The 27,592-nt window shown below is 38.6% G+C and overlaps 1 protein-coding gene across 1 annotated transcript; it reads left to right on the forward strand.

Moving 5' to 3' along the window:
• Nucleotides 1-1,885: 1,885 nt before the first annotated feature.
• TDRD1 (tudor domain containing 1) lies at nucleotides 1,886-27,592 on the forward strand. The gene is made up of 24 exons (XM_076338123.1): nucleotides 1,886-1,919; nucleotides 3,355-3,425; nucleotides 3,623-3,770; nucleotides 4,180-4,285; nucleotides 5,466-5,526; nucleotides 7,743-7,847; nucleotides 8,208-8,390; nucleotides 9,038-9,184; nucleotides 10,136-10,304; nucleotides 11,898-11,981; nucleotides 12,354-12,530; nucleotides 13,721-13,828; nucleotides 15,291-15,461; nucleotides 16,912-17,160; nucleotides 19,760-19,882; nucleotides 21,019-21,129; nucleotides 21,335-21,505; nucleotides 22,593-22,838; nucleotides 23,349-23,465; nucleotides 23,685-23,795; nucleotides 24,986-25,153; nucleotides 25,496-25,717; nucleotides 25,897-25,943; nucleotides 27,500-27,592. Exons 1-24 carry the CDS (start codon nucleotides 1,886-1,888, stop codon nucleotides 27,590-27,592), a joined length of 3,222 nt encoding a protein of 1,073 aa, XP_076194238.1.

The raw sequence follows: 27,592 nt of genomic DNA on the forward strand, positions 1-27,592 counted from the left end.
CTGCTGCTGAACTATGAACATTTGGCCCGAGATGCGGGTATGCCTGCTGCTGCGAAGCACTGACAGGCCAAGTCAGGAGAAGCCCAAAGCTGCTCAGGCACAGTCAGAGTTGTGAGTATAACCTGTAGGTTTTTCTGAAATTAAGAGCTAAGGACAGTGCTACCCACTGTTCTCTGTAGCTACTACTTTGTAACTCTTAATTACTTTTCCATCTTTTTGCGTCACTAAGCACAGTACAGTACATGGATCCCCAAGGAATGCATGGGGTTACTAGTGCAACCATGGATGTTTCACTGTCCCTCACCAAATTTTGAAGACAGAGTGAGAAAATCAGTGGTGCTTTTGAGTAATAAAATAAAAGCAGTCTCTTGCAACACGCCAGGTGTAATACAACTTATGACTAACACGTTTTTGGCCAGGGCTCTGACAACCATGCCGTAGTTCAAGTGAAAGCCACACAGCCTTAGCTCTCAAGCACAGGGACAGGCAACATGACCAGAGTGGCAGGGATGAGGAAGGTGCCAATTATGGTGCCCACCCACCTGCCGAGGGGGCCTGACCCACCCACCCCGCCCGCAGCTGGGGGTCTCCTCAGCCCCTGTACCTGTCGTTTAATCACACAGGTAGCCGCTACATGTGTCCTCTAAAGCACGCGATGCCGGGGGGTCCTCTGGCTGCTCCTTTCGGGGTAAGATGGCGGGACAGCCGGGCAGCGGCAGGCGGCGGCCGGCGACGGCTCCCGCCGGCTCCGACCGGCCGGGCAGCACGTGCCCCCGCCCCGCCCCGCCCCGCCCCATCTACGGGCCGCCGGGCGGAGCGGGCTCCCTGCTGGGCGAGACGCGTGTGGCGCCGGCGGCGGGGGTACAGGCGGAGGGAGCCGTCGGGAGCCGTCTCTCCCCTCCGAGCGCCGGTGCTTCCTCTCCAGCCGCCGTCGGCCCTCGAGTGAGGGGCCGGCCCAGCCCGGGGGGGGCGCCCCCGGGGCGAGCGCTGCCGGGAGGGAAGGAGGGAGGGGGCTCGGGGCAGCGGGGGCGGGCAGCGCGGGTCTGGCACCCCGGCATGCGCCGGCGGAGCCTTGGCTGGAGGCTGTGGGGTGGGGATGTTTAATTTTATTCTGAGTCAATTAAAATAGCACGTACCGGTACTATTCGGTTGTGGTTGTGAAAGCTTGTTTCTGGTTGAGTTGATTGCCGTGTCAATTCATGTGCCCAAAGACTCCTCTGCTTTATTTGCAAGTTCGTTTTAATTTGATTTCTCCCATATAATGTAGCAAGAGAGTATTTTTAGATTTAAAATAATTATATTGCATGTTAACATTTGGAAAGCAGGTGCCGAAAGTTCATTTTGGCAGAGCCCGGCACAGTAGTTTCCCCTCGGGCAATGGCTCTGCCCTCTCAGAGAGTGGTTGTCCCAGGGCTTTGGGCCTTCGCCCGTGGCTCCCCTCCCAGTCAGGAGGAACCGATGAGTGCACCTTATGCTTCAGTGGAGGGGCGATTTATCTAAACTAGAGTGAGGTCTCCTCAAGAGAGATGGGTCCCTCCTGAGTCCAGCAAGCTTAACGTGCAGGTTGTGACAGCCGCCCCTGCTCCTCAGTGCTTTCCTCTCATAAAGGACTTTTTGTCATTTATTTTTAATCTGTAGTGTTTGTTGTTTATATCTTTAATGCAGAAAATACTTTACTTTTTACTGTGCAAATTAAAGAAATAGTGGAGAATTAGCCTTCCAACATTGATGCTTAAATACAGCTTCAGAACATTACTTAAAAATATTAAAATATTGGTGTGCCTGCCTGAATTAATCTTTAAATCTGTGCTTTTGTAGTCAGTTGGCCTACAGCCACCTTTCATCATACAGCCACCTTTCGTCATACTCTGATGTGAACATTTACATGATGGCGGAACTGCTTCACACGAAGAACAAAGGTAATGAAGTTGTAGGTGGAGGTTAAAGCAGCAGAATCACAGGTGCCAACTTCCTGCTGAAAAGCTCTCTGTTTCAAGGCTGAATTTCTGAAATATCTAACAAAAATCAGTATTTTGTGAACAAACAATAGAGGATATTTTTTGCCAAGTGTAGAAACACTATGGAAAGTTTTAACTGCAGCACAAGTGTAATAAAAGAGAGACTTTGTCCAAACCTTGACAAAGGTATCTTGACTTTATTCTTCTGTAATTGTGTATATGCTTGATTATTGATAAACATCATTGGTATAAGTATGGCTTATAAATACAGCTAACTCCTAATTATCCAAACTTGTGTGGGCTGGAATGTCTTAGATAATTGAAAAAACAGGATGATTGTAGTACTGGGGAATTTGGTGCAGATATGTGCAGTAGGAATTGGAGTTCCTTCAGCGATGTTTCCTGCCTTCATCAGTGCCTCAGTACTGTCTGATCCATGTTCTCTTTTACTCTAAATAAGGGGGGAGTGGGGGAGGGTGGGGAGACTTGATTCTGGGAGATCTGAGATAGCTTGGTATGCAGCCATCTTGGGTCTGGAGTGTTCATGAAATTTGATTTCATGTTAGGCAAGAGTTTTAGTTTAGGCAAAGTTTACAAGATTAACTTGCTTCCAGGTAGGGAAAAAAGGCCACATAAGCTTTGTGTTGGCTCGGTGGAGAACTTGGGCTAATAAGCTTGCCAGACTGGAACAAGCTCAGAATGGCATGTGTAGTCTACAACTGAAACATTTTTTTTGTAGGTAAATGAGTTGCCCACTTACAAAAACATAGTTCCTAGTGTATTGGTATGCAGACTTAGCTGAATGTTTGTCTTGTAAGAGCCGTTTGATAAAGAATAAACTCACTAGAAAGACCAGAAGGCTTATAAGGCACGCATTGGAAAGTCAAAATCTCTTGTTTCAGAGTATTTTGTTTCTGAATACTTGTTGATGTGACAAAACTACGCATAAGTATAAACTTAACAGAGACCACATGTTCAGCAGTATTGAAAGAAACTTGTACCGTTTCAGCTACTGTAAAATTGCCTATTTTGAATTTTTGCCCTTTGGATATTGGCAATTATGTAAATTTTTTTTGTTCCTGCTGAACAACTTTAATTGAAACAAATTTATGGATGGAGGACATAAAGACATCTATAAAGTGATAAGCACAGAGCTGTGAAACTGTTGCTTTAACAATACCTACCTGATGGTAGGTTTGAATAAATGTAGTATCAGAGTGATAACAAGAAGTGACTTCCAGAGTGTGTCATGGTCCTAGCATCTCCATTTGCTCAAATGTGCTAGCAGAATAGTAGGAGCAGATAAGAGCCTTGTGTCTTCCTGCAAATACTCCATAACACAGGCATACATCAGCATTGTTAAATCAGATCTCTTTGCAAATATTTCCGCTCCTAGGAAGTTCCATGGAAGACATAACTGGTAGAGGGAAGTTGCTGTTGACAGCTGCAACTGATAAAGGAAATACGGTGAGTTATTGCACTTTATAATTGCCCCAAATATTCTGAGCATTTTTAGATAGCAGAAATGATCAGCATATATTGCTCTTTCTAGAACTTTGAAACTTTGACTCTTTTTGTTGTCACATTTTGGTATATTAGAATATTTCTACCCTAATGGGCAGCTTTTTTTCTGGTAAGAATCACCTAAAATTTTTCTTCCACAGGTGTCACATTCTGATTTGATCCATGAGAAGCCGAAGAAATGGCAATATTCCTCTGAAAATGTTTTCTCTATTGGCTATGATAAGAGTCTCTTTAGTTCATTAATATCACCCCCTCAAATGAGGACTTGCCATCATTGTGGTCTGTTTGGTAAGTGCCTATTGTCCTGTAGTCTGTGATGCATAGTATATTGACCAGGGAAACCGGATCAGGTTTGCTTAGAAATGTCTTAAAATGGATGTATATTTTTATCTCTCAGATGCAAGTATAGTGACTATTCAGAATATAGTTGGAGTTATGGAACTGATAAACAGAAGAGAACATCTCCTTAATAAAAAATGGTTTTTTTCCTTCTTAAATATAGAAGGAATTTGGGGGCAGTAATGTCTGATAGCTATATGTGAATACAAATGCCTATTTGTATGTGCTTAGAACTGTAGTGGAACCATCTTGTAAAGCAGTTATTAAATAATACATGGAGTTTGTATCTTAACAGCTGTTGTCTCTTCTGATATAGATGTTCCTCTCTGGCTTTTTTCTTTTTTTTTTTTTTTTTTAGGATCGCTCAGATGTTCACAATGCAAGCAAATATACTATTGCTCTGCAGATTGTCAGAAGAAAGATTGGCCAGCACATAGTGTTGTATGTGAGCCAATTAAACAGAAGTAAGTTTGTGAAAAGTTCTGCCAAATAATCTTTACAGAAAGACAATATCCCTCCCGATACAACTTCCCTCCCAATACAACTTAAATGACCGTGTAAAGGTACTATTACAGTAAAATATGTTCCTTATTCTTAGGCTAGTACTGCATTATCTCATACTTGTCAGAAAAACCAGCTCTGCTGCTTTAGAAGGGTGACTTGAAAGATATTGGAGTTCTTAAGGTGTTCTGTAGCGTGACTTAAAGCAAAAGCATTATTTTTACTTGCGTCAGAACTATGTGAACATGCAGTAAGCATGCACATGACTTTGTTATTGCTGTTGATGGTGCAGGGAAGGGAGGAGAAATGAGACTGTGCTTTTCAGCAGTGGCATGGTTAATGCACTGCATTTAATAGACTCAGAAGAGGCACCCTTTGAATCTAACTGTAGCCTCGGTGAACTTCATGGATATTTTATCTTTGATGAGCACAGCTGCGATTAGAAGAAGTTGTCTCAGCCAGGCCATTCTCTAGCTGCTCATGATCTCTTTTTGACATGCCAGTTTAGATGCTCAAGAGATCACTCCCTAATCTGTTTCAATTAAAGTAAGCACCATTAGGTTATGACATGGTGCAAATTGACTGGCTGGCTTTGGAACAGTTTAGGAGAGTGATCTGAGTGTTTAAGCTGACAATCTCTAGCAAGGAGTGATGATCGCAGTTCAGTGAATCTGCAACCAGGTGTCCATAATCAGAGTTTACGAGAGATTTTTCTTTCCCACAAGTTTTGCTACAGTGACTGAATGGGGGGACACGGGGACAATCTGGCATATGTTATCTGGATATTACTTGTGTATTCAACTGAAATAGCAATTTTTTTTTTTTTTTTTGTGATTTCATAGTTCTTAAGGTTGGCTTGGGATTACAGTGTTAGCAGAACTCCGCAACAGTGTAAGATTTGTTCTCCATTTTAATAAAAATAAATTAATTTTTTGTTGATGGCATTGGGAAAAACACACCAGATGTTGCATGACAGGGACCTAACAAATTTGCCATTCTACATTTTCTTGGAGGAGGAATAAGGGTTGACAAAACCCACATAGTATGAACACAGCCTTTTTGTTCTGTTTGCAAGTGGGTGTTATGAATGCTACTCGTCTGTCTTTGGTTCTTCAAAATTAACATCTTTTTCTTTGATTACAGTGTAAGTAATAACAATGGAGGCAAGTTACCTGCTAAAACAGAGAAGGGAATTTATCTTAAGGTATAGAATACAATTTTCACTGTCTTGAATGGATATGCTGTGAGCTAGTTGCAATATGCTTAATTTAACCTGTACAGGAAAGGAACAAGTTCCAAATATTATAATCTGCTCCTTTTAAAAAGATCAGTGCTTCAAATCAAAAGTTGCTGGGAGAAGCATTCAAAAATGTTACTTCTAGAGCCCTTAGCAACACTGTAAGACAACTCTGTTTTTGTTTGAAAAAACATTTGTGAAAAAGTTAAAAATCAAGACATGTATGATGTTGCTAGAGAAATATTTGAGGAAGGAAACAGATGTAGCTTGTCCAGTTCAGAAGAATTCTGGTGTCCGGTTTTCTGCGTAGATCATGAGCTGATGTTTGGAGCCTTGTAAATTATCTGAGAAATACATTTAATGTAGTACTGTGTAGTAACTGATGCAGAGAAGCTTTTGTTCCTTTGCTGTAGCAGGAATTATACATGACGCAGTTCTCCTTTGTAATGTTTTGAAGCCTCTCTTGATCTTAACTTTCAGCCAAACGTTTCCTGTAGACTTCCTATGAACTCTCTGCAGGAGATCATTTTGCTGCCTTCGTGCTTTCTTGGGATGATGTCCTGGTTTTGGCTGGGGTAGAGTTAATTTTCGTCCTAGTATCTGGTATAATGCTGTGTTTTGGATTTAGTATGAGAATAATGTTGATAACACACTGATGTTTTAGTTGTCACTAAGTCGTGCTTACACTAGTCAAGGACTTTTCAGCTTCCCATGCTCTGCCAGTGAAGAGGTACACAAGAAGCTGGGAGGGGGCACAGCCAGGACAGCTGACCCAAACTGGCCAAAGGGATATTCCATACCATGTGACGTCATGCTCAGGATATAAACTGGGGGGAGTTGGCCATGGGGTCCGCTGCTGGGGGACTGGCTGGGCATCAGTCGGCGGGTGGTGAGCAATTGCATTGTGCATCACTTGCTTTGTATGTTCTTCTAGTAGTAGTAGTAGCAGTAGTATTACTATTTTACTTTATTTTATTTCAATTATTTGATTGTTCTTATCTCAACCCACGAGTTTTCTCACTTTTACTCTTCCAATTCTCTCCCCCATCCTACCAGGGTGGGGGGGAAGGGGGAGTGAGTGAGCGAGTGGCTGTGTGGTGCTCAGTTGCCAGCTGAGGTTAAACCACGACAGACGATATTTATGAAAGCGAGTAAATGTGAATACCTCCAACTAGCCTCATGTTTGTACTGTACAAGAAAACTCCTTCATCATGCACTACTTAGAAGTAGCTCATTCATCTGTTTAACTTTTTGAAGGAATTTAGAAAGGAAGCTTCATTTTGGGTCATGAGACTTCTGTTAGTTCATCCTGATAAGTTTCTGCTCTGTGTGTACTTGTGACTGTGTTCTAATAAAACCGATCAACTGATAGTGAGGGACCTTTATATCAAGAGGATGTACAATATGAATAAATAACTTGTAGCCAATTTATTTTGAACATAACAGAAGGTTTTATTTTTCCCCCGTTCATCTTCTGAAACTTGAGTAAGTTTTGTGGAAGTAAGAGAGCTTATATTGCATATTGAACAAAATTTATTTGGCTATTGTACTGTGGATGTGTTTTTCTGGAAGATCTTCTAGAATGATCTTTGTTGCAAGTAAACAATTAATTTGGCAGTTGCAGCAGTAATCTCAGTCATTGTGAATTGTCTGCGGTATGTTGGTCCAAATGTAAAAGAGGTTTTCCCTAAGGATATGTATGAGGTTATTTTTCTCATGTTTTTAGAGTGTCACAGACACAGATGGTATGCGTTAGGCAGGTTACACTAAATGTTCAGGCTTTTTTTAAAAATGGATGCCAGCAGTTAAAGCAGTAGCTATAATCTACTCTGTGGTGTTAAAGCTACAAGGAAGCAGGTGGAATTCAATTCCTCGTATTTATGAGAGCATCATAAGCAGGAAATATAGCTGAGTTGTCCTGTAAAACAGGTGTGAAAGGAAGAGGTGAATGTGTGAGACTTCAGCACTTGTTTTTCATTGTCTGTTCAGTATATCTCTGTGGTAATGTCTTAAGTTATTTTCAAGAGTAATACAAAGTCTGTAAGACTTCTTATTGAAAGTCAACAAAAGCACTTTTTTACATGTTTCTTGAAATGATAAAAAGTTCTTTTTTCATTTGTTACTATAAGGAGCTACAGCTGAACAACTCCAGTTTAAACATAACTTGTAGCTGTTTTAAATAGGGTAATTCAACTTCTGTGGATTCTCTCAAGACAGAAGAGCACATCAAGAAAATAATGCTTTCAGATCTCCAGACTCTAGGGATCAAAAAAGCTATGGAAGTACAGGTACTTTTATTTTGGAAGAATCCTACAATGCTTAGGTTGCATTTGAAGCGTTGTAAAGCATATGTAGCTGCATATCACCTCAGCTCTTTGTCTCATTTTGGTCACATGTAAAATTCCTTTATTTTTATAAAGACGAGTAAATACAAGCGGGGCCAGGGGGCGAGTAAGTGAGGAAGATTATTTCTGTGAAGGTGAACATCCCTGGTTTTGTTCCCTGCAGTTAATTACTGCTAGATTCAAAATAAAAGAACAAAATCAGGTATAGGGTGAAATGCATTTATTGAAATAAACACTGGTCCTGAATAATATACTGTAGGTTGTTCTTGCATAATTATCATCTACTATGGCTTTTCTTTTTAGGGTACAGTAACAGAGTTCAAAAGTCCAAGTGAATTTTATATACAGATGAGTTCTCCAGAAGTTTTAGATCAGATCAGTAAACTTTCTGTGAAACTGCAAGATTGTTACGCTAACACAGTTATTCAAGAGCAATATATTGCTATCAAAGGGGAAGTCTGCGTTGCAAGGTGTTCTTTGCATCAGGTAACATCTGGTTGTCCATAAAATAACCATTCTATGTTGAGCTCATCATGTTTTGCATGTATTGCTTTTATGTCTCTACCAGTGAAGGCTGCTAATTAGAGATCAGTTTATTGTGGTGGAATTGTGGTAGTAACTAGCTTTATAACATCCGGAATTCAAATTTAAGGTACTGATTTCTTTTTTCCCCCCATCTAAAAAGTTTACTTCTATGTGTTTATGTACTTGAGCCCTGCAGGCGCTGTTTGTCCTACTGCTGCTTGAAGGCTGTGTGTGTTCTTAGCAAATTTAAATTGCTGTAGTTAGAACAGTTTGGAATATGACTCTGCTTAATTAAGGAAGTTATTCTTACTTCATTTCTTACCTGACTTTTCTGGTTGCATTTCTATAGCCACATCTAGTTCCTGTTTCTCTTCCCACCCCTTTTTTGTATTTCTTCCCCTTTTTCTCCTCCACTGTTAGCAGATTCTTGATTTGCTGTACGGTAGCCAATATCCATAGGAGTAGAATTTTAGCTTCACAGCAGTCAACACTACAGTGAGTTGAGTTCATTTGGGTCGCCTCAGAATTGGTCAGTGCCTTTATTGATAAACAAAAGTAAAGCAAAATATGTTGTGTTCTTACTAAGATTATCGTTTATTCCTACACAGACCTGGAATAGAGCACTGGTAAAAGATGTGGATATATTGCAAAAGAAAGCACAAGTATTCTATATAGATTATGGAAATGAAGAAAATATTCCACTCTCCTGGATTAAAGCTCTGCACAAAGACATTGAACTGTTGTTTCCTCCATGTGTGAGTTCTATTTTCCTAACAGAGCTGAGGTATTTTAAATGAATAGCTCTGAAATGAGTGTAACTCGTGTCTCAGTCTAATACTGTCATTATCACCCTATTTTGTTCAATGAAAGTGATGCATAAAAACTGCTATACTACACTAAGTTCACCTTCTGAAATGTTCCCTAGGTATTCCATAGGAGTGAGGAAGGCCACCTGGCTTTTTTCTTCCTATTCCCAGAATTCTTGGATTCTGAGCTGATTAAAAAAAACCCTGCAGGGCGGTTAGGTCCACATGTCCCTTATATGCTAGAGGACAGCAGGGGAAACATTCTGCCTGCATATTCTAATCTGGTCTCATGGACTAGTGAAAAATCGGTTGTAGTTTGGGCAAACTTTGAAGTAAAGACAGCTGTTGGTCTGAGTTCATTGCCATACTATGTGAATGTCTTCCATTACAAAATAGATGGTCTAGCTTTAATCTGTGAGTTAAACTATTATGTTTAATTATGCACAAAGAAGAATAGAGAAGCATTCTTTCAACCAGTGACAACTATGACTAGCAGCTATTGGAATAGTCTTTCATAGCTTGTTCACATGACTTTCTGCTGGGTCCATAAAAGATTTTTGAGAGCTGTTTGAATCTTGGCTTAAAGCCCTCAGTGTCTGCTGAAGGCAAGTTAGGACATGCACCTGTGGTCAGATGTGATGTGTGATACAACCATGCCTTACATAAGATAGCATAAATAGTGGGAGAATCAGAGGAAATGTCGTTTACAGTTTGAACTTAATTTCCTAATTCTTAACTCTTGTAAAGAAGTTAGTTGAATTGATAGCGCTTCAAATTCCAACAGCACCTTTAACTTCTATATGCGAGATGATATTTCTGAGGGCCTTAATTATTTAGTTGCTTTTTCTACAGGGCAAACAACCCTCAATCCCCTCTTGTTCTAATTGTAATTCTTTCCAGGCCATTAAGTGTTCCTTTGCTAATTATCATCCAAAAGAAAAAGGATGGAATGAAGGCATCGCCAGCTTTTCTTCCCAACTCATGGGAAAACACTGTTCAGTAACTGTTGTCGACGTATTACAGGAGGAAATGATGTTGAGTTTTGCTGTAGATATTCTTCCAGATTTTGGTAAGTACTTGGTAGTGTGGGGAAAAAAAACACCACAATTGATAAGTCTTTTATGTTCACTTTCGCTCCCCCTACCCCTGCCCAATACCTTTAAAAGAGGAGGGTTTTTTCTTTTGCTCTCCTCCCTCTTGGCACTTTCTCAACCTGCCCTTGACTTATTTATTTATTTATTTATTTATTTATTTTTAGTCGTCATCTTTTACTTCACTTTTCCATATAGAGGTCATTTTAGAATGTCTGTACCTGAAATATCTTGTTATGCTTAATAGCCTTAAATTTTAGTAAGGTTACTTTTCCAGTAGAATTGTAATAAATTCAGCGTTTTCTGGATTATCTTGTTTATTGTTCTGTTTTAATAGATGCATGCAAATTTGGGACCGTGTTGTTCCTTTTATCTCATGCATTTTTAATTCTTTAAAAATGATAGTATCGGTTTCTAGTTCCACTAAGGATTTTACCAGCTTTTGTTATGTTTCTCATATGCTCACTAAAAAGTACCCCGAAGAAAGTGCAACCACTGGATATTGTTGTATCTAGTTGGAGAACTCTAAGCATGTTTATATTTCTAACTTAGCAAGCCCCAGTGGATAGAGACAAGCAGAGCACCTGACCTTTGAGGAGTCTGAATTCAGATTTTCAGTTGAGCGGAGGGGGTGGCTTTGGTTGTGGAACCCAGATCAATACACAGAAGGTGTGCCTGTTGTCATTGTTTGGAGGGCTATTTTGTTTGGGTTTTTTTCTGGCTGCAGAACAAAAACAATATAGTGCTAAGAGCATATTCTATTCATTGATATGCAGCCCATAGAAACTTTGAAGGAAGTGATGGTTGATCCTCTTAGCTTGCTGAAATTCCTGATGTACAGGAAGCTTATCTCCATGTCATAGTCCTCGCAATCTATAAATTATGGTTCACCTTAGTCCTGTGTAAATTCAACTGACTCAGGGTTGTGCTGGGCATATTTCACGTTTGGCTGCTTTACAGCATACTAATGGCAAAACAATATAACTTGCCAACCTCTTAGAGAGAAGATCACAAAAATATCACTGAATTCATGAAATGTTGCATGCATCTATTCCATGACTTTACAAGCAACTTAAACACCTGTATTCAGGTTTTCAGTTGAAAATAATTATATTGACAGCTTGGAATACTGCTTCATGCATCGGAAATGGAATATGTAATAGCTAAGAAACTCAAGATTTCTTTGTAAATCTTGGTAACTCATTGCATACTCAGTGTTGTAAATATGGAGGTAAGTTATGAATCCTTGTGTCTGAGAAGCTGTAATCAGTTTTTCAGCTAACAGTGACTTTAGTGACTACAAGTAAATGTTGATTGTTACTGCTTTGCTCGTTTTATTTAGTCAAACAGTCTTGGAGCTGTGAATGTGTTCAGAAAACTCAAGTAGTTGAGTTACTCTGAAACTCCTTTTATTTTGCATTCTAAGCATATTAAGTGCTCAACAAATAAGAACAACATGCTTACCTTGTGATAGGGATATAGGTCAGGCTCAGAAGATGGTTCTGAAACGAAACTAAATGATGACTATCTTGTATGGTAAATAACTTGTGTTTCTTACATCTGTATTTTAGGAGACTGCCTAGATAAAGTACCGTTAGAAATGAGGTCTGATTTAACTCCAGGAAGTAATGCCAAAGGAGGAGACTCTTCAAGAGGTAAGCAAGCAGATCAAACTTCTTAGTAAGAGATGGAAAAAACTTGGGGAATTTTAGGTCCTCCTGTGTTGTATGACATTCTGAATGTAGTAAATATTCTAGCTGTTCACTAGCGTCACCTCCTACTTAAAAACATTGGCTGGTGGAGCCTCCTTCAGTTCATTAGTGACGGTAGCACATATGCTTTTTAATAGTATAAAGTACTTGTTTAATGATGATTATGTGAGCATAAATTTCATGGACAGGAGCCTTCAAAGTCCAAAGAGTCAGCAAAAAAGAATAAACTGCTTCAGCATGTTTAAATTTTCAAAGTCATCTAGCTTTTGATCAGCAACCTCTTTTTTTTCTTTTTTTTTTTCCCAATATGTACAGTGTCAGAAAACCATTCTAAGGGAAGTAAAGAAAAAATACCTGAAGATGAAGAATTTCTTCATTGTGCTGATTCAGTTGCAGAGTGTGTCTCCGTATGTATCGGAGATGCATTTTCTGGTGTGGTGTCCTGCGTTCAGAATCCAGAAAACTTTTTCTGTCAGCAGATACACAGTGCCCGTAAGTGACATGTTAAAAACAGGATGTAAGATACCTAGTATGGCATTTTTCTCTTCAGTAGAGAGTGGCTGGAGGGAGGTGTTGCTGGTCGTGTAGTTTGGCCTGAAATGGTGATTCCCTGTAGCTTTAGGCCATGCCTCAGTCATTTAAGAGCCGTGGTGTTGTAGAGGATATTTTTTGCAGCATTAGCTGCCAGTATCGCTTACTAACCCTTAAGGTGATAATTTGTGGGCAGTCTGAGTAGTGCAAAGTAGAAAGATGGTGCGGCATGGATTTTAGCAATCTGAAGTCAATTTGTATCACAAATATTTAATGTTAAATATGTTCTCTCAGGTGTTCCAGAAATGCGTGTGAGTTTCTAATTACTTTGTTTATTCCTGTAATGTCTTGTTGCTTTATCACTGGAGGGAAGTGTTTCTGTATAGGTTGGGTGCACGGACTGAACTTCTTTGTTACATAGTGTGGGGAGAATATCTGAGTATGAGAAGGCCAGATAATAGTGCCCAAACCCTGCTTTGGTGTCTTCTGATACAGTAATACGTAACACCTAAGTAACACTAGAGTCAGAGTGCCAGGCTGCAGGTACATCTCCCACAGTGCCCATAAACACGTCTGGGGGAGAATAAGAGCAGAGTTAAGTTTGTGGGATGTGTCCTCCTAGTGCTGTCTGAGCCAGCATTTTTTTTTTCAGCTAAAAGGGCTTTTGCAGCTGGATGTGACCTGGTGTGTCTCCTAACCTTCAGAAGAAGATTTCTCTTCTGTGTACTTGTGCAGCCTTTGAATTCTGGGTAGACTCATAGCATTGCATGTCCTTCAGCAAGAAATGACACTTGTCATCTGCCTGTTGTTTGAAGAGCTGTCTTCCTTGGTTCTTTCTAGCATGCCTCCACTAGCTTGGTTTCAATTTCTACTGGCTTCAGTTTTGTTCCTGTGTTGAAAAAGTCTGTGACTGGTTTTCCCTGTCTGTTCTCTTTACCACCGTGATTCCTCAGACTCACGTGAGGACTTTCTTCGATCTTACTGGTTGAAGAGTTCTAGTCTCATCACTATTTTGGTATTACGTTAAACATTATGTGAAATAATCGCCATTATACTACAAGATATTCCAGGCTTTGAACTTAAGATCTGTGTACTTTTGTAATAATTACAAGACAGTATATGTTCCAAAACCTATATATTTTTAACATCAGGTCAACTTGCTGAGCTTCAGGTGTCTCTTAATGAACATTGTGACAAATTTCCCAGTACTTCAGCTTTCCGTCCTGCTGCTGGAAATGTGTGCTGTGCCCAGTTCACAGGTAAAAGTGGAGTGAAAATATGGCTCTTGATTTATGTCGCTTTAATTTATTACAAAAATAAACACGTTTTATAATTAAGTTTAGAAATGTTTCATATAGATTTTATTTTATTTGTGTCTGGTTTGAGCTGTGGATAGCATTTGGTAGTGATTTTTAAAAATTATTACTAGCAAATGATGACATCTATAAAATACTAGTTTAAAAAAAGACTGTAAAATCGTCCCTTCATTGTGCAAACTCTTAACACTTGTATGAAGTATGAAGGAGCTTTCTAAGAGACCATGAAGAAATTTGGGGTTTTTTTATATGTTGGTGAGCACTATTTCCTGTGGCTGGAAACAAATGTAGACTTGGAATTTTAGACCCCAAAAAAGGGACAGAAGAAATGGGATTACATGTAACGATGATACTCTGATAGACTTCTTCTCAAAATATTATTTAGCCAAGACCTGGTAGTTCTGAATTGTATAGTCATAACTTAGTTTCTACCTGACAGTTACCGCTGATGTCAAGTTTCTGCAAGTCCCATGACAAAATTGAATCTTGCCTAAACATAGGTTAGTATTCTGCATAAAGCAGTGTTTTGGGCTAGGAACTGGCAAGTCTATACGAAAGAAATACCTTTTACTTAATAGAATCTGAAGTCCTGTTTGCCTCAGTGCAGTAGGATGAAGATTAATCTCTCTTCCCCACAGATCATTCTCCTTTTCATCCAGCTTTTAACAAGGAAAAAAAAAAAGCCCACACGTTGCTGTTCTTATGCCTTTTTTCTGGTCAGAAATGCTGCTGCTATAACTTGTTTATTTGATTGATAAACATTCCTGGTCATTTATTTCTTTCCATTTCCTGTGGGTTTGCTGCTTTGAATAAATTAGCTGTGGGACTGAACAGATAAGCTGAAATAAATGCTTTTTTGCACATTCAGGAAAAGCTAGTATTGCCAATAAGCTGTCTTGGCATTTGAATGCAGACTGGTTTCGGGTGCCTAGCTAGGGAAAGCTATCAGTTCAGTACATCAGATGTCTTGATAAACTTGAGTAAGCTTGTATTTCTGTTTCTCACATATTTTAATTGAATTAAAATACTTAAATTATTATATCTGTTGCGTGGCCTTTGAACTGCATGTCATTGTGGTCAGCTGAGATACTGTTTGCTGTTTGTTTAAATGTATTGAACTTAAGCACTACATCCACGTCATGTAGTCAATTATTTGTTGCAATATGTATTTGTGAGGTGGGGGGTCTTTACGGAAAGAATGATTTTGCAACACTCAACTCATATGAGGGGCGATGGTGGTAGATATTGCATCCATAAGGGTTTTCTGAAGGTTTGTGTGAACTGTAATGCTGCTGGTTTATGTTGATTGACATTGTATTTTTTTTTATATTGGTCTGCCCAAAAAATCATTCTGTTCTCAGAAGTTAAAAGCAAGTACAATGAACATTTGTATCTTCCTTTCTAGAAGACAATCTTTGGTATCGTGCTGCTGTTATAGAATATGTTTCTGAAGATACTGTTTTGGTGGGCTATATAGATTATGGTAATTTTGAAGTTCTTCCGCTGACTAGACTTCATCCTATGATTCCAAGATTAATGGATTTGCCAGCTCAAGCCATAAGATGTACCTTGGCAGGTATGAAATAAATGATAAGCTGTTTCAAACTGGATAGAGGCAAAATAATTTGGGTTAGATAACGATCACACCTGTAGTATCTTATATTGAAATACGGGGAAGGATGGAGATAACAGTAGGTGTTATTTCCAGAATTCTTAATCATTGTGGCATATCTACAAAATGTGACAAATCTTTCCTAATGTACCTGGTGACCTGCAGTTATATGTTTGGAAAACTGTTATATTAACATACCTGTTAGGTTTTGCATGTGCTTTTGTTCTAAGCAAAATTCAGTCACCTACTGGATTTTGTGGAATTCTTAAATCTGTTGTGGTTCTAACGCTGCAGGGGAAGGTAAAATTTCATTTTATGTCTTGAAATTCAGAACTGTATCTGTCCCACTCCCCTGGGGCAAATCTAGTGAAACTACTGGTAGACTCCTCTCCCCAGGCTTATGAAATCTATCCGGTTGGAAAGGACGTTGGCGCTTCCTAGTTCATCCTTCTGTCTCAAGCCAGGATCATAATCTGGGGGTTTTTGGTTTTTTTGTTTTTTTTTTACATACTTGTTTAACCTGCTGTTGGAAATTGTTTATTTTCTCTGTTTGTTGCCATCACTATGGAAGACAGTCACCCTTTTGCTTCAGTACCCTTCCTTTAGAGTACTTGTTGTCTACCCTTCCTTTACAATACTTGATGTTTAACCTGCTTTTCAAATTTTTGGTAAAGTTCAGAGCAGCATTCTAGCTTCTTACTTTGGAGGAAAACATGAAACAATGCTTCCCTTGTATGTAGAGATGGAACCGATGCATATGGAATGTGACCTAAAGAAATCTCTCTTCTGGGGCAAATCACGATGCCTATAGCTGATAATGAGTGTTCTAAGACTAAGAAAGGTCCTAAACGCAACATGGACACAAAAAAGTGATCAGATAAGATGTTTCATGACTAGAGTCAAGGATTACTGCTGCATAACATATATCTTTCTAGAAGGCAACTTCTGCCAGTCTGTTACTATAAAGTTCTGGATATAACTTGCATTTTAGAAATAAATTTAGTAGCATAAAGAGTAAACGTTTAAGGAGGAAGAAGCTTATAGTAGCAGATATATTGGCTGAGAGATGGTTAATGTCGTTCAAAACTATAGGTTGTATTCATGAGACCCAAAGACTGACACTTGTTATAGACATTCATACTAAGGAAGTATTAAATCTGAATTTACACTTCTTTTTGTGTAATAGACTAGTTGTACATGATCTTCATCAATTTTTATTAAATCCATGTTCTACAAAAGTTCAGAATCTGAATAATTGGGATTGGAATCTTGTTACAAGCATGAGGAGTGGGCGCAAGTTACTTGGTATATCTGCTGCTTAATCTGTTGTTTTAAACAGTGTTGTTGTACCTTTCCACATATTGTTGAGTCTTGGACTGTCCTCAGAACCTTTCCATATTATGTGACTTTTTAGGTGTAAAACCACCATTAGGAGCCTGGACCTCAAAAGCTGTTTCTTTTATGAAACAACTGGTAAAAGACAAAGTGTTCACAGTAAAAGTAGTGGATAAAGAGAGTTACAGATCTGTGGTGGAGCTTGTAGATGCATCAGTTACTCCAGTAATAAATATATTGAGCCATCTCATAGAGAAAGGTTGTGCAGCTGAGGAATCGAGGATGACCTTACCAGCAATTGGAATGAGTGATGTTAAGCAAGCAAATGGTGAGTACGAGTACATCCTGCTGAACTGGCATTATTTAACCTCCTGCTAGAGTGGGTACAAAGAATGCAAGTTCTCAACTGGTAAGAACTTTCCAGTCTGGCTCATGAAGTCTAGCCTTCACAGCTCTGAAGTTTAGCCATGGCAACTTTGCCATGAAGAACTTGTGTGTTTGCTTGTGTGTCCGTATGTGTGTGCATACATAAAAAGGTTGCAATTGCTTACTTTTGGAAGACCATACTGGTATTTCACTTTCTCTTGTTAGAAGTCTTACAACTTCCAGTTGAAGTAGGATATGACTAGTTAGTACCTGCTTGTTCTTACGCCCTTGTCCTTTAGCTCAAATAGTATTTCATCTTCATTGTCCTATATTTTACACCTAAACCCACATACTTAGTCCTTGAAAATTTGTTTGACTGCAGTAGCCTATACAATTTCAAGGCTATGCCTAAATTGCCTTTTTTCCATTTAGTGACCAAAGCTTCAATTTGAGAAATTTGCAAATTCTATGTCAGATTTTTTTGTGTTGTGGGAAGATTCCTAGCTTCTCTCATATAAAGCATGTTAAGCTCCTCTTTTCCATCCTGTGTCTGGTAAAACTATATATCCTCTCCTGATCCATCTGTACTGAAAACTGGGGGAAGTTTTTTTGTCAAGGCTATGTCCAAATTCCTTAATTTTGATCTTCCTCACTAGATGCCACATGGCCAGGACATGGGGTTGTTCAGCCTGGAGAAGAGAAGGCTCTGGGGAGACCTTATTGCAGCCTTTCAGTATTTAAAGGGGGCCTATAAGAAAGATCATAGAATCATAGAATAGTTTGGGTTGGAAGGGACCTCTAAAGGTCATCTAGTCCAACCCCCCTGCAATAAGCAGGGACATCTTCAACTAATCAGGTTGCTCAGAGCCCTGTCCAGCCTGACCTTGAATGTTTCCAGGGATGGGGCATCCACCACCTCTCTGGGCAACCTGTGCCAGTGTTTCACCACCCTCAGCGTAAAAAATTTCTTCCTTACGTCTAGTCTAAATCTACCCCCCTTTAGTTGAAAGCCCTTCCCCCTTGTCCTGTTGCAACAGGCCCTGCTAAAAAGTTTGCCACCATCTTTTTTATAAGCCCCCTTTAAGTACTGATAGGCTGCAATAAGGTCTTCCTAAAGCCTTCTCTTCTCCAGGCGGAACAACCCCAACTCTCTCAGCCTTTCTTCATAGGAGAGGTGTTCCATCCCCCTGATCATTTTTGTGGCCCTCTTCTGGACCCACTCCAACAGGTCTGTGTCTTTCTTATGCTGAGGGCTCCAGAGCTGGACGCAGTACTCCAGGTGGGGTCTCACCAGAGCAGAGTAGAGGGGCAGCATCACCTCCCTCGACCTGCTGGCCACGCTTCTTTTGATGCAGCCCAGAATACGACTGGCCGCCTGGGCTGCGAGCGCACATTGCTGGCTCAAAGATGGGGACAAACTGTTCAGCAGGGCCTGTTGCGACAGGACAAGGGGCAATGGTTTCTTCCTTCTGGAATGGAAAATTCAACCAGCTTCTACTTTTTTGAGCATATTTCTCAAAATATGCTGACTGTGCTTTGTCTCTTCCAGTAGGGATCTGGCAATTGCTTACAGTGTGAAGGACAGTCTTGTATTCCACTGAAAATAAAGAAGACTTGAGAGCCTGGTTTTTTTGTTTGTTTGTTGGGGTTTTTTTTGGGGGGGCAGGGGGTTTGTGGGGTTTTTTTCTTTGCCTCTTGGCAATATGACTTCCTGAAGTAATCTACTGTCAGACATAATACTGGGCAGGTGGAACAGCATCTCAGCGTGGCCATCCTTGAAGCGCAAAACTTTCCTGAGCTTCATTTTCAGAAAAAAACCCAAACACTTAGGACTGGAAAGGTCTACCAAAGTCAGAGGCCAGCCACTTGGACTCAAGTCTTGAAAAGGCTGACAGTATTTGTGCATGCTGCTGCCTACCACAGGCTGTAACAAACTCAACAGCTATGAAAAATACAGGAAGACTTAATAATACGCTAATGGAGGAAACGATGGCTTCTCCAATGTGCCATAATTTAGTTTTCACATGATCTGTTCTACAACTTGTGTTAAATAACAAGCGTCTTTCAGGTACTTGAGTATAATATACCATGCAAATTTCTGCAACCAGTTTTTCTATTAATCTTTTTGTTCTTTCTCTTCCTTAGACCATTTCCAGTACTTTTGGTGACAGCTGTTTCCTTCCTCTATGCCCCCTAGCCTGTTTCACAGGAACCAAGGTTCCCCAGAGTCCCTCTTGCTCAGGTTATTGCCACCTAATCTCTACCTCTTCGTGTGATTACTCTTCCCCGCAATCTATGGCTTGCCTTTCTCAGGGCAAAATATAAGCTTCTATTTTATATTAAGCCCCTTCTCAGGGTTTAAATACATTAAGCAACTGGCACATTTCTCTTACTTGCTTTTATTCTGCAAAGAGCTCTCACTGGTAATTAGTCTGTTGGATTATTTATAACAAGAAATTCGAGGACATGAATGAGCGTTCAGGATACGTAATTTTTTTTCCTGTAAAAATTATTTTAATTTCTCTTCCTTCCTCTATGTGTCTCTTATATTTCCTCTCTAGAGGACACAAGGAACAAAAGAATTTGCAAGTGGAGTAAATTAACTCTTAAACAAACAGTAGATGTCGTAGTGTGTACGCTGTACAATCCTGGAGAATTCTACTGTCAGATTTCAAATAACAGTGGTAAGTTTATTCAGCTTTTTTCTTTCTGCTAGTTTCTTTGCTGCCTGATTTATCATTTATTATAGTTCTAATGCATTACTGTTTCAAGTGAGCTTATAGCACCAAGGCTTACCTCTGAGTTTTTGTATCTAAGAATACAAGTGGAATGATGAAGAAATTGGATCATGGTATGTAGTGACTCTGAGATTGAAATCTGAAAATGGTGAAGGTAAGCAGTTGAATAAAATTTAATCTAAGAATGTAGAGAAAAGTGAAAAGAGCTATTATAACCTAGGCAAAGGATATCTAAACAGAAGATAGCAAATAAGAGACATGATCCCTGTGCACATACAATATTTACTGGAGCTCTCTTCTAGTACTCAGTCCTGTTCTAGTTTATAAAAACTTACAAAGATTCGAAAGAGTTAAAATAACATGAAAATTAGAAACCGCAGCTCTTGAGACTTGACTTGCTCTTGGATAAGCTCAAAAAAAATCTTGTTCCTTTATTTGCGTGTATAAAGACTTCTGATAGCCACTGGCTTTTTAACCTACTAGAAAAAGAACATGATGAAAGTCAGTGACTGGAAGCGGAAGCTAAATGCATTCAAAACAAAAATATAGAGCAGATCTTAAAAAGTGAGGGAAATTTATTCCTTGACATGTCTAGGGATAGTATAGATTCTTTGTGGCTTATTGCCTTTAAAACATGACTGAATTCCTCCCTAAAAGTGATGTTATAGAGCAGGCTAAAGGACTTGATACAAAAAATAAATAAGCAAGCAGGATGAGATCCCATAATCTGTTACATCCACTGGCCAAACTAGGTAATTCCCGTGGTGTTATCTGGCTGTAAAATATACTTTAGATTTTGGAGTGAAGTGTGCTTGTTGGATTAGTAGGAAGAATTACTGGTCATTTTGCTATCGTACTGAACTAATTTGTCAGTAAATATCACCTCTTCCTGCTAATAAGTCTGTCTAGTAGGTTAAATAGTTAACTCGGTGTCAACAGTTCTTTTTTTGTGAAATTCTAAAATTCACGGAACTCTCCATCAACTTTTTTGTAAGTAAGCTATACAGTGAACAGTATTGATAAAGTTCAAGTCAGCTTATTTCATTGATCTTGTCTTTGGGTTTTTTCTTTCTAATTTTCAGAGTTACTTGCTTTAAACTTACTTAACAAATCATTGTCTGAATACTGTCAGAAAACTCCACCAAATGTTTTTAAGCCTGAGAATGGAGAACCTTGCTGTGCTTTTTTCTCTGGTAAGTGACATACTAAAATATTTTTGGTTTTAAAGGGTGAACATAAAGCAAAGGAAAAAATAAAATTGGTTATCTGATAGTTTGCATTGGTAGAGGATAGCATAGAATTGGATTTATTTACTAAAAAATAAATGCTGGTGAACTTACTAAACATGTGAAGTAATTCTTTTTCTTTTTTTTTTTTTTTTAAACTTTTTAAAATTAGATGATGGTAACTGGTACCGTGCTTTGGTGCAAAATGTTACTTCAGATGGAACTGTTAAAGTATGCTTTGTGGACTACGGAAATGTTGAGGAAGTACCACTGGATAAAATACGGCACATCTCATCCTCATTCCTAAAACTTCCATTTCAAGGAATTAAATGCTGGCTTTCAGGTGGATCTTCTTATTGATTCTTTCTCTTGTAAGAGCTATTGCGTTTAGAGACTTGCTGCTTTGGGGGAAGGAGGCGATGACAGGGTATACTTCACAGTACTCTGGTTTTTTGCAGGGTTTGGGTTTTTTGTTGTTGTTGTTTGGGGGGGGTTGTTTGGTTTTTTTAATAATAAATGTCTATGTTGCTTCCAGCCTCTGGAAATTGTGGGAGCCATTGTTATAGCCTTACTACACAGCAGACTGGCATTTAACAAAAATGGTGGCTCTTCCCTGAGCTCCTGACAGTGCTGTGGGGTGATCTGCATGGAGGTTACTTACTGATTTACCAGTCAAAGGGAACTTGTCGTTTAGTTCTGCTTCATCTGTACTGCTTACTAGCTTTTGGTTGCTGCCTTGCTAGGTGTAGATGTGCTTTTGTGCAACTTAATTATTTTGCAAAATTTTTGCAGGCAAAGGAGCTCATCTGTTTTTCTGAAGCAAGTTGGCCTTTCAGTTCTCTGTAGGGATGTTTAATTTGATTCCTTCAGAGTTTTTGGTGCCGTACTGCTTTTTCTCAGTCTTCTACCAATTCTCTGCCGCTTCCTTTTCCACACCAAATCACTCAAAATTCTACAGAATTATTCTTTCTTTCTAATGTAGTCTACTTGGTTTAAAAATAAAAAATGTGGAAACAGGAAAAAGCTCAAAACCACATTTCGTCAAGGTGTCTTCTGCTGTTTTTTTTGTCTCTTAAAACACTTTGTTTTTCTGCTCTTTCGATAAAAAGGCTATATTAAACTGATTCATAAACAGTCTTAACAGTGTTGTTTGTGCTGATGCACAAGGATTTACTTGGTAGAATATCATAAAATGTAGAAAACAAAACTTGAGAGTCCTGAGGAAATGTGTTCTTTGAGAAGAAAGGAGGGAGACCAGTTAACAGGATGAAGTAGAATGTGTATCCCTGAGGTAGTAAAAGTAGCCTTGGTATTTTGAGTCGTGCTTTTTTTTTTTTTAAAAAAAAAAAAAAGGAATTTTTTTAAGGAAAATATAATGTTGAAGAAAGTCACTTAATGGAGATATTTTGAACAGTTATCCTACTTCCTAGGTATAAAACCTGGTAATAGCAAATGGATTCCAGAAGCTACAGCAAGATTTCATATGTACACTGCAGGGATAAAGCTTCAAGCCAGAGTAACTTCCCTTTCCGGAGATGGGGCAGGTGTAGAGCTTATTGATAATTCCACAGGTCACCCAACAGTGATCAATGAGATACTAACTTCTGAAAAATTGGCTGTAAAGGAAGTTCTGCAAGATAAAAATAACTTTCCAAACAAGTCTGTTGACAAAAAAGGTAATTAAACAAATGTTAACTTTTAGATTGAACAAGAATTTTCAGTATTCCAGCCTTTAACCGTGATCTTGCTGTTCAGCTATAGTTAATATCAATAATAAACATGCATAATTTTGACCATATTATCAGTTTTTACAGTTAAACACAAGCTGCCCTGCAGGTGGCATTATAGACAAAAAGAGAAAGATAAAAATTGCTGGGTTTTGTCTTGAATGAATGCTATTTGAATATTGGATAGTAGAGAATTACAAATTTGCTATGACTGAAACTTTTCCCATGTTTACTTTCCAGTATCTTATTTTTCTGAGGTGTTTTTTACTTTAGATACTTTTATATTCTAATAGCTTATGAACAGCAAATTAAGCAAGAATTATCTTGGTTTAGATTTCTCTTGAAGTGAAGACATGCAGTTTTCTCTAAAATTCAAAAAGATATTCTGTAACAGTTACTTATAATATGTACGAACTTGGAGGAAAGTAGTACACTCCATTCTCTTACTATTTCTATTAGAAACCTCACTTGGGCACTGGAAGCCGATTGAATTGGCTATAGATGAAACCGTATCTGTCTGTGTAACAGAAGTTGTAAGCCCAGACTTGTTCTACGCTGTACCAGTTCAAACTAGAGGTAAGAAAAACTGTTCACTCTTCCTAATATCCGTAAGAAGTCACTGTTGCAAGCTAGTTAATAAAATGAATGCCTATAGTGAGCTGAATCGTGTGGAAATGTAGCTCAGACAGTAGAAAAAGGTAAAAAATGCCAAAGGTGGGAGCAGGGGAGCTTAAAAGTAAGTGTGCTCTTTGTTATACCCAAATGTGGTTAGTTATCGAATGTTTTTTTCTGTAGATCAAGAGAAGCTGCATAGGCAGTTGATTGAACTGGAAGGCTATTGTAAATCTTGTAAGAACCAGCCCTTCAAACCAAAACTGGGTGAAGCCTGTTGTGCCAGGTTTTCAGGTGAGGCAATCATTTGTTCTTATATTTCCTTGACCAGTGTAAAACACAACTTTCATTTTTGCTTTAGAAAAAGGAAAAACACTAACTTTAAAGTGCTTACAGATCTCTCAGTTCTGTTACAAAGGATAGCCTGGCTGCATCTTTAGGGCAAAGAAACCGTCTGACAGTCCAGGAGAGAAAATAAAGAATAGGTTGTGCCCTGCAAAATGTATGGAGCTTTAAGAGGAAAGAAAGCTAGTTACTGTTTAAACTGAAGTTTGTTTGTGTTTGAGTCACAGGGACATGAAACTCATGGCAGAGCAATAGTGCACTTGCATCTACACAGGCCCACTTCTGGTTTGTGGGTGCCTGGGTGTTTTTTTGTTGTTGCTTTGTGTGAGCATGGGGTGGTGACAGTGGCTATGATGACCGATCATTCAGCCTTGTTAGCCTAACAAGCTTGTCCAGGCTTAGCGAACTGTTAGCTTAAGTCAAAAGTATACTTACCAGTGAGGGAACTTAATTTATTGTCTTAGTCTTTCAGAAGAGGGGATACTCTGCTGATATATTAGCTCAATATTGAAAAAATAAAGTAGTGTTGACTCATAAATATTAGATGTTGACTGCATGTGGATTGTTACAGGAGATCTGGCTAAGTGCTGAAAATGAATTTGGGTGCTAGATCAGATAACAGCTCATGGAAAACAGGATAGATGAATTAAAAAAAAAAAAAAAAAAAAATACTAGGCAGACCACAAGAGTATACTTAAGTGTTTGACAGTTGTTTTTAACTTCCACTGATTTTTTTTTTTATTATTTATTTTTTTGTTTATGGCTCTTCAGGATAATTGAGGAAAAGGATTTTTTTTTTTCCTTTTTAATTTTGGTTATGTTTTTAGAGGGAATATGCGTTGGAAAACAAAGGTAAGGAGCTAGAAATACAGTGTGCAGACATCCTTAAAACAGTATTGTAGTAAAAATCTTATCTGTATAATTGAGCAAAATTCTGAAAGCAACACTTAAATCTTTATGAATACAGCAATCAGAAACTATTCCCTTGTTCTATGGGCTTGCTTCTTGTCAATCGGCCTTTTGTATATACCAGAGTATTTAAAAATTCCTAGAAAACTATACAGATTCTTGTTCTCAGGATAAGCTGTGTTTATAAGATGGTACTTCACGTGTGATTCTTCTTGTCCCAATCTTTTCAGGTGATGGCCGTTGGTACAGAGCTCTTGTTCTAAAGGCTTCTCAGTCTGTAGTGAAAGTACTATATGCAGACTATGGGAACACAGAAACTTTACCACTTTCAAAGGTGCTGCCAATCACTGACTCCTACTTAAAGCTGCCTTTTCAGACAATTATATGTTCACTTGCAGGTAAAAAACCCAAAAACAACCAAAAAAACCACCCCCCAAAACCCCTGACTGGTTGTTTTCTTGAACATCATAAATCTGTTTCTATCCTGATAATAGTGTTCATTCCTTCATACTGACAAAACAACATGATGATCTGCTGAAATAGTATACTGGTTAATTGTGCGAAAACTGTTTTAGAGAGTATGTTTTTAGGTAATTATCTGTAAAATCTAAGCTATTTATATTAGGCAAATTTAGCATCATATTTTCAAAAACAGTGATAGCATTATTTTTAAGATTCAAGTCATACCATAAAGGAATTCTTTATAGAACAAACTTGATTGTGCTATATTTTTTTTGCAGGAATAGAGAAAGCTGAGTGGTCTCCATTATTACTTGACAAGTTGAAAGAAATGTTATTGAATAAATACGTCACAATTACAGTGAAAGGGATTAATGGAAATGTTAATTTAGTAACGGTGGAGAAACTTTGTGAAAATGGTAGTCTGAATATAGCTGACAAACTGGTAATGGAAGGTTTGGTCAAATCCTGCAGGACTGAAAGCTTACATACTGAACATCAAGGTACTTACTTTCACTTAATTACTTCTTAATTTAAACTTAATTTGAAGAAGTGTGGGCACGTGGGATGCCTAAATGACTTTTCCTTCCAAAGATCTTAGAGAATTCCGCACACCACCACTTAAATTAGGGAAGCAGTGTCCATGTGTATTTTGCTCATTCACTTGCTTTGTTTTTTGTAGGCAACAGAGGCGAGACCAAATGCTGCTGCACAGAATTAAAAATGCAAGTAAGGTTCAGTCCAAGCAATACTCGCTTTTTTACACTTCCAGAATTGAAAAGAAACCCTGAGTGGGAAGCAAATGGGAGTAGGGAGATAATAGCTAACTGAAACATTGAAGATACACGAAGTGAATATCCTGACACTTCTTCTCAGTTTGTTTTATACGTGGTAATAATTAGAGCACCCTGAAACTGGGGGAGGATAGCGTGTAGATCACACAGACTTCATTAGTCTATGTTTTGCCACACATACAGCTCTATTCCACCCCCCCCCCCCCCCCCGAGTATGAAGGCTCAGGAGTGTTACTTTTGACTGTTGTATAAAGGTAGTTGTGGTGTTTTGCATAAACTGTGTCATTTGGAGAAAGGGCAGCTGGGTTTTCTTCAATAATATGGCTGTGTTTTGCTGTGGATGCAATTTGGCAGACAGCTGCACATGTAAGAAAATTCTTACAATGTGTATTTCAGGTAGCAGAGATTGATATTAATACGTGCCACAGTTTCAGTCATGAAACTAGGGCTGAGAATCTGAGTTCAGTAGAATACTGGAATTTGTAACAGTGTTTGCCAGTTGCAAGACTTTTTTTTTTTTTTTCCTTTTGGAAAAAAAAAATGAAATGTCTTTTACAGATATTGCATATTCCTGTAATTTTTGAAAGTTTTCTGGTTTTAAGCTTTCTAATTTTTTATTTTAACTTAGGCTACTTATGAAAAATTAGAACTTTAGATTACTAAAAGTAACTTAAAGTACACCAGAAAAGATGCATTGGCCTTTCTCAAAGTGAGGCTCTTTGTCAGAGGAATGAGCAAAACGTTGAATTTTAAAGACAGAAACTCCTTTCAAGGGTGGTTTGAACTTTCCCCTCTCCCCCCAGCCAGAGGCAGCAAGGTCAAAAGTAAAAATATGCACTATGATATTTTGGAGGTAGGAAAAGAGCATTTCTGTTCAAGGTCATTTAGACCTTTACCACTTGTGTAGTTACCAGCAGTTTAGTGACAGAAAGGCAGTACAACTATGCTGTTCCTGAATGTAGTTGATTTCTCTGTCCCACTGTAGGCTGTTGAACCTCTTTTTCCTTTCCCCCTCTGTATCTCTTTGATTTTCCAGTTTGATCTAGCTAATGTCTTTTCTGGCTTCAATTTGGTCACTTTCTGTTTTCTGTCATCCTTCCTTACTTGGATAAGTTTGGCTCAAAGTCTCATGACAAATGAAGAGAAGACAGAAGATTCCAATATAACTGAAAACATCAGGAAATAGATGTGTGTGAATAATCAAATTTAAGATCCTGATCTCAGTCCTAATTTGAATATTTCATCAGTTCAGTTCAAGGAAGTTTCTTCTTCAGGGGAAAAAAAAAAGGGGGGGAGGCAGGGGGAAGTCAGCTACAATTCTGCTAGCTTTTTCCCCCCTCCAGAAGATTTTTACAGCAGAAAAGAACTGTATATTCATTGAACTAATATGGGACTTAGCTGAGTTTGTAGTTTTAGGATCTACCTTAATCTGAAATCAGCAGTTTAAAAAAAAGGATCGTATATTTCTAATTCTTTCTGCTTATTCCACAGCTTAAAAAGCATGAACAGATTCTACTCTTCCTTTTAAATAAGTATGGAAATCCAGATGGATTCACTGAAATGAAAAAACTGTTGGACCACTAA

This window comes from Aptenodytes patagonicus, chromosome 5, assembly GCF_965638725.1.
Source record: "Aptenodytes patagonicus chromosome 5, bAptPat1.pri.cur, whole genome shotgun sequence".
Taxonomy (NCBI): Eukaryota; Metazoa; Chordata; class Aves; order Sphenisciformes; family Spheniscidae; genus Aptenodytes; species Aptenodytes patagonicus.

Bases quoted from the DNA above. Each gene is read 5' to 3' on its own strand.
- TDRD1 (XM_076338123.1), top strand. From the start codon at position 1,886: ATGATGGCGGAACTGCTTCACACGAAGAACAAAG. The intron at 3,771-4,179 runs GTAAGTGCCTAT...TTTTTTTTTTAG, and splicing joins CCATCATTGTGGTCTGTTTG to GATCGCTCAGATGTTCACAA. The intron at 25,154-25,495 runs GTAAAAAACCCA...TTTTTTTTGCAG, and splicing joins AATTATATGTTCACTTGCAG to GAATAGAGAAAGCTGAGTGG.